Source organism: Cicer arietinum, chromosome 6 (assembly GCF_000331145.2).
Source record: "Cicer arietinum cultivar CDC Frontier isolate Library 1 chromosome 6, Cicar.CDCFrontier_v2.0, whole genome shotgun sequence".
Classification (NCBI taxonomy): Eukaryota; Viridiplantae; Streptophyta; class Magnoliopsida; order Fabales; family Fabaceae; genus Cicer; species Cicer arietinum.
Window position 1 is genome coordinate 15,803,119 of NC_021165.2, and position 6,763 is coordinate 15,809,881.

General features: G+C 22.5%; 1 protein-coding gene across 1 annotated transcript; it reads left to right on the forward strand.

The window, feature by feature from the left end:
* The first annotated feature begins 2,729 nt into the window (after positions 1-2,729).
* On the forward strand, positions 2,730-6,305 carry LOC105852291 (putative E3 ubiquitin-protein ligase RING1a). The gene is made up of 7 exons (XM_012717107.3): positions 2,730-2,838; positions 2,935-2,977; positions 4,940-4,998; positions 5,508-5,589; positions 5,689-5,809; positions 5,903-5,944; positions 6,101-6,305. Exons 1-7 carry the CDS (start codon positions 2,763-2,765, stop codon positions 6,107-6,109), a joined length of 432 nt encoding a protein of 143 aa, XP_012572561.1. The 5' UTR covers positions 2,730-2,762; the 3' UTR covers positions 6,110-6,305.
* Positions 6,306-6,763: the final 458 nt, after the last annotated feature.

Below are 6,763 nucleotides of genomic sequence, written 5' to 3' on the forward strand. Positions count from 1 at the left end.
TAATTAAAAAAAATTATGCGAAAAGAATTTAGAAGTTTATTTAAATATTTTCAAATACTTTTTAAGGTATTTTAATAAATTTTTTACCTTTTCTTTTGACAAAAAAAGTCAAAAGATATTAACTATAAGTAATATTACAAAATAATTTTTTATTCAAAATATCAATAATTAATATTTTTAATATTATAATTTTAGAGGGGAGTAGAATTCAAGACCACCTTATCACACAAAACCTCTATAATTCTCCTCGAAACCAGCAAACCATTACTCCTAGGAAAAGAAAATCATATTAAAGAAATTAAATTGGCAATAATGGTCTATATATTTATCATTATTATTAATAATTGTAAAAAATCATTTTTTATAAAATATATTTAATGATGTTATAAATATATATATATATATATATGCATATTTAATTATATTTAACTTTCTGAAAAAGTTAGATTCACATAATATTTATCATTATTATTAATAATTATAAAAAATAAATATTTATAAATATATTTATATATATAAATAAAGAAAAACAACACTACTTACTGACAATATAAAATTGATATAAGTTTTTTATTGTATTGTTATTGTAATTTTCATCAATCAATAATTATATAAACAATTATTCGTATAAATTGAACGTGTAAAATTATTTACACGAACAAATTTAAACTCACATAAATATATATTTGATATGGATATCCACTATTAATATAAGAGAAAAAATAGCTATTAAAAATCAATATTTCTTCTTTATTTATAACTATCGTCAAATTTTAAGGAATATAAATGTCGATGACAACAAAGAAAAAGAAATAGCTACCTTATAACATAAGAAAAATATAACTATCAATAAAAATAAAAAATAACTACCAAAAGACCAAAATTTTAAATGAATTTTTTTTTTATAAAAAAAGTTGTGCCTTTCTTTTTCAATAAAAAATTTTTTTTTAGTAGTTAATAATTAAGAAAATGAAATGGTTTTTAGAAATTAGTAATTGAAAACTTACTATTTATTTTTTCTATAAACTACAAAGGTCACATTCTGTAAAAAAAAAATAGAATTTGTCATTAATAAATATGAAATAAATGTTTATAATTATTTCATAAAGAAATATGAGACAAATATTTTAAGTTAAATAAATATAAAAAATCACGTGATAAATATTTATCACTGATACATAAAAAAAACAAAGAACAAATATTAAGATAACAGAAGATAAATTTTTATAACTGATAAAAAAAATACATAATAAATATTTATTAATGATAAATATAAAAATCATAAGACAAATATTTATTGCTGATACATAAAAAGCACAATACATATATTTTTGTTCTTAATAAATATTAAAAAAAAAATATGGAATAAATACTTATAAATGATATATAAAAAATACGAGACAAATATTTGTAAGTGATATACATTAAAAAATCATATGATAAATATTTTCTATTGGTATATAAAAAAATACATGACAAATATTTTAAACTGATAAATATTAAAAAAAAAATGAGACAAATATTTTTTTTGTCACGTCAAAAAACATAAAATAAATATTTATCATTGATAAATAAATAAAAAATATATGAGAAATATTTGTACTTAATACATAAAACAAAATTTATTGTTTAAAATTTAAACAATACATTATAGAATATCAAATAAGCGTCACACATTTCTTGCTAGTTTTGAAGAAAAATAATAATTTTGTTAACTCGAATTATTATTTTTTTCTGAAAAAAACTTCAAGTCATGATTAGTTAATGTCTTTAATTTTTAAATTCATAAATGTAAAAGAAAATATTATAATTTGAAACATTCACATAATTTAATTAGATTAAATAAATAGTACAATTGAAAAAATAATAATTAATACTATTTTAAAAATTAAAAATAACATTTATTTTATAGAAATAAATTTGGTCAAACAAATATATTTTTTTTATTAAATGTTTTCTTTAAAATGACGTTATCTAGTCAAAAAAATATTCACCTGTTCAATAAAACTAAGATCCCATAAAAAAATGTATTTGGATTTTTGAAAATAAGTAAAACATAAAGTGGGGAAATCAATAATTTATATTTAAAAAGAAAAATATGATTTATTATGATGTACCTACAATGTTTGTATTTGATATATTAATGAGCACTCATAAAATTATTAGGTTTAATTATAATTTTAGTCATTTTATTTTTACTGATTCACGAAATTGATCTTTTATTTTAAAAATCGATAGTTTTGATGTATCTATTTGATTTTTTAACTAAAAAAGATGATATGAGATGCTTTAAATAATGCGACATATAATATAATGATGTAGAATAGTTAACATCTGTGAAATTCAAATAAACCAAACTCAAAACTTAGTTTTAAATTCAAATTTTTTTCATATTTTTAATTTAGTTAATAACATATGAGTAATTAATCCATCTAGATGGTTCTGTATCATAAAATTGTTTGTCATATTATTTAAAATATATTAAATTATTAATTTTTTAATTAAAAAATTTAAAAGAGAGAACAAAATTATTGATTTTTTAAAATTGAGGGACTAATTCTGAAAATTAATAATAATAAAAAAATATGAAATGACATAATAATTAATTAATTTGAGTAAAAAATAATAGTTAAAGGGGGGGCTGGTGACGTCATGCCAAATTTTGATGGGTTACGACATGATATAAGGCTTGATTTGCAGTTGCATATAATCTTGAATAGATAATTGTGTTTGTTTTCTCTCTCTCCATCCAACGCTTCGCAATGTCGTCAAGACAGAAACGTTCTCGCGAGGAGCCTCTTGAAGCCACTGAGACTGATATTTCTGAAGTTATAGACGGTACTTCTTCCTTCACTTTCATATCATTTTCTACGATTTATTTATTTATTTACTTTGCTTATTTGTTTTCTTCAAAATCGGATCAAATGCATTCAGCTGACACTGATGAAGATGAAGAAGAAGAAGTAGAAGAAGAAGAGTAATCATTCCTCTTATACTCTTTCATTATTTATTTTTATATTATTAATCAATAACTGTTTTGCTTTAAATTTTCGATCTTTATTTATTTTTTATTTGTTTTTTCAAAATATACGTATCTTCTTCATATGTCACTGATGGCTTGTTCTTTTGCAATTAATTTTCTTGTTGTGCATGGTTTTCATTTACTTTGGCTGACTTTGCATAACTTCACATATGTCAGGAATTTGAATTCCTTACAATCCCTCATTTAAATAATGATCGCTGGATCGAGATTATACAATTTATAAAATACATATTTTAATTTTTACTTATTATATGATTTAAAGTATTAAATTTAAATTTAGATCATTCAATCTTTCATCAAACAACCACTGATATCTAGATTACTTGAAGGATTATATTTGATTGTGATGTTTTCCCCTATTTGAAGTTTTTACGGATTGCATTTTAATTGAGTTGTGATTTTGGTTCCATATTTAATTAATCCATTTGTTTTCTCCCTCTTTTACGAGTACCGTGTGAATCCTAATAATATGCATAAATTGATATTTAGATTTAATACATACTTAAGATTTAAGAAAACACATCATCAGGATAACATTAGTTAGGATATAATTTATATTTGAAATTATATTTATAATATTTTTTAAAATCTGTTCTTTATTTTAATGATATGATTTATGAGAGACTAAAAATATACTTTTGATCATTTATCTTTTACTTAATATCGATTTGGTCCTTTAATTTATCTTTTTTTTTTAATTTATTTTGGTTATTTACTTTTTATTTTTGTCCTTTATTTTTTATTTAATAATTATTTTAATCTTTTAATTTTTGCAAAATTATATAAGTTTGTCCTTTTATTAAGGACTAAAACGAACATTATATTAAAGATATATGAGGAAAATAAATGAAAAAAAAAGATAAAAGGATCAAAATAACTAAAATAAATATAAACGACTAAAATAAATATTAAATAAAAGATAAAAAATTTATATTTTAGTTTTATGATATATTTTTGTATTTAAATTTAATTCAATATATTGAAAGATGAATAAAAATTTAAAATAAATCTTCTCAACATATATAATATTAATAATATATTTCCACAAATACAAAACAAAAACCCATCAAGAACACATGTATATGTATATCTAGAAAATGGTTTGGATTGTGTTTTCGAGTTTATGGCTTTGTAACTTATAAAAAATATGAGATTATAGAAACTAATTCTTCTGGCCTAAGAATAATTTATGCCTCTAACAACCTGTAATATATGCCTAAATATTACCGCATTTTAATTGTAAGGATTTTTTAGACACATCAGTAATTAACGATATATTTTCAAGATAGTATGTTTTACTTAACTAAAAACTTCATGTAATTCCTCCTTTGATGAAAATTTTATTTTCCACCTGCATGAACCTAAGCTAGAATTTAATTACACCAACATTGAGACTTTGATAGCGGGTTTTTTTGCTTCAAATATTTTCCCCATGTTGGAATCTAATGATATTTTCATGTGTATGCTAATTTAATAAGCTGAGATTAAAGTGTAAACTTGTTTGTATGCATATGAGATGAAATGTTTTTTGAACTTCAATGTAACTTGATGGAGAGAGACTAGCTAACTTGATGAAAGTCTTCCTCTCCGAGATGAAATTGTTGATCATATTTTATCTTTAATTAATTTCCTTCACATGAATGTTAGATTTTTGCTAAATCTTCTGAAAACGACCATTTTGTAGCACCATAGGATGATAATTTTTTAGTGAATTCAATATAGAATTGTCTCAATATGTTTTAACTTTTAAGAGTAGTTGATGTCTTTGTACATATATTACATTTATGTACGTAGAGCATATGATGTGAATTAGGTATTTAAACGATCCATCTATGCAAAATTTTATATTCTAATTAACATTTGTCAATTCCTCTATTGGTGTTTAACTATTTGCAGATATGTGACTATCGATATGTCACTTGTACGCAAGGAGGTTGAGTGTCCTATTTGTCTTGGTATGTAATTTATATGTAACTAATGCTAGATTTCTTAATTAATTTATTACCGCAAATATGGGTAAATATTTTGCTGAAAATTTTGTTCAATACCTAGTAAGAAAATGTAACATTTAGTTTGTCGAATTAAATGATCAAAATGTTGAGGGTTGAATATTAGTTGATGAGCAAATCTAAGTTAATATTTAAATGATAAAACATATTAGTATACATATAATGAATGGAACATACTAGTATATGACTCTGCATATCGAGCAAGAGATTTGTTTTTAATGAAAATTGTGAATCTCATACACTACTAATGTTTTAAGAGATTTAAAAATTTCTTTGAAGTGATGGAATTTTAAATTAGATTTAATGTAACATACATCATAAATACTCCCACCAGTCCTAAATATTATAAAAGAAAATTTAATTAATAAAAATTAATGTAGTATGTTGTATATGCTTTCATAATGAATGTATAGTATAGTAATAATTAGAGATGATTGATTTTATTATTTGTTTAGGCATCATTCGGAAAACAAGTACAGTAATGGAATGCTTACACCGCTTTTGCAGAAAGTGCATAGACAAATCTATGCGCCTTGGGTACGTTTGTCCTCAAATTGCCATTATCTACTTTATCATTTCACATATTTGTAATTGGTTTATTTATTGCTTGTAAATTATTATTTACGTTTATTGCAGCAACAAAGAATGTCCTAGTTGCCGTACACATTTGGCTAGTCGACGCTCACTAAAAGATGACCCAAACTATGATATCTTGATTGCTACTCTCTTTCCAAACATTGACAAGTTTGAGGAAGAGGTAAGATATATACATATTGCAACTTAATTAGATAATGTGTTTTATATATCTCGATGAAAAACTAATCAATAAGGTTTTTATGTTCTATCCTAGGAATTTGCTTCGCTTGAAGAAGAGTTGGGTCTTCCTAAGAAGGTGATACTTCACTTATACATTTATTTAATATATGGATGTCTAGTTAAAAATATGAATTATGACACTATAGCTACTAATGTCTTGAAAAATACTAAACTATATGCAATGAGGAAATTTTTACCTCACACACAGCTTCATTCGTGTTCTTAATTTCAGGGGATTTGAAAGCTTCATGTTGCATCACATGCTCTGGTTGGGATCGATGAGAGACATTTGTGTAAACTTAAATATCTTATCATATATATTGAAACCACCATATTATTGAAGACATTTGTAGGACTTTAGTAAAATAATTTTTATATTCAAATATATGTGTGGTTCACTCTATTGATTCCTTTTTATTTATGAATAAAAGTATCAAAATTATATTGTTATGAGTGAAATATTTTTATTTAGTTTATATAAAATAGTCAAAATTTGAAATTGAAAATTTTGCAGCTTTTAAAATCGACGGACAATTTTACCGTTTTTAAATTTTAAAATATCTTCGTTTTCGTTTAAACTTTTTATTTGAGTTATTAGGTAGTTAGAGACTTGACTTATGTATGAGTAATATTTTTATGGGCGATGAATATTAAATTTGATTATTTTAATAATTGAATTAATTTTGTCGCAAAAATATTTATTGGTGGACTTGTTCGTAATTATTCTGTGTTAACTAAATGTAGCGTCAAACGAAAGGTTTGACATAGTTTAGATATAAGAGATGTGATATTTATAAAAAAATAACTGAAAGTTTATGATTAAATTTGACGTGATTAATTTTTGTGGTTAAGAATTTTTAGAGATTAATCTAGAATTAAGATAGTAGTTTAATTA

Bases quoted from the DNA above. Each gene is read 5' to 3' on its own strand.
- LOC105852291 (XM_012717107.3), top strand. From the start codon at position 2,763: ATGTCGTCAAGACAGAAACGTTCTCGCGAGGAGCCTCTTGAAGCCACT. The intron at 4,999-5,507 runs GTATGTAATTTA...TTATTTGTTTAG, and splicing joins TGAGTGTCCTATTTGTCTTG to GCATCATTCGGAAAACAAGT. The intron at 5,590-5,688 runs GTACGTTTGTCC...CGTTTATTGCAG, and splicing joins GACAAATCTATGCGCCTTGG to CAACAAAGAATGTCCTAGTT.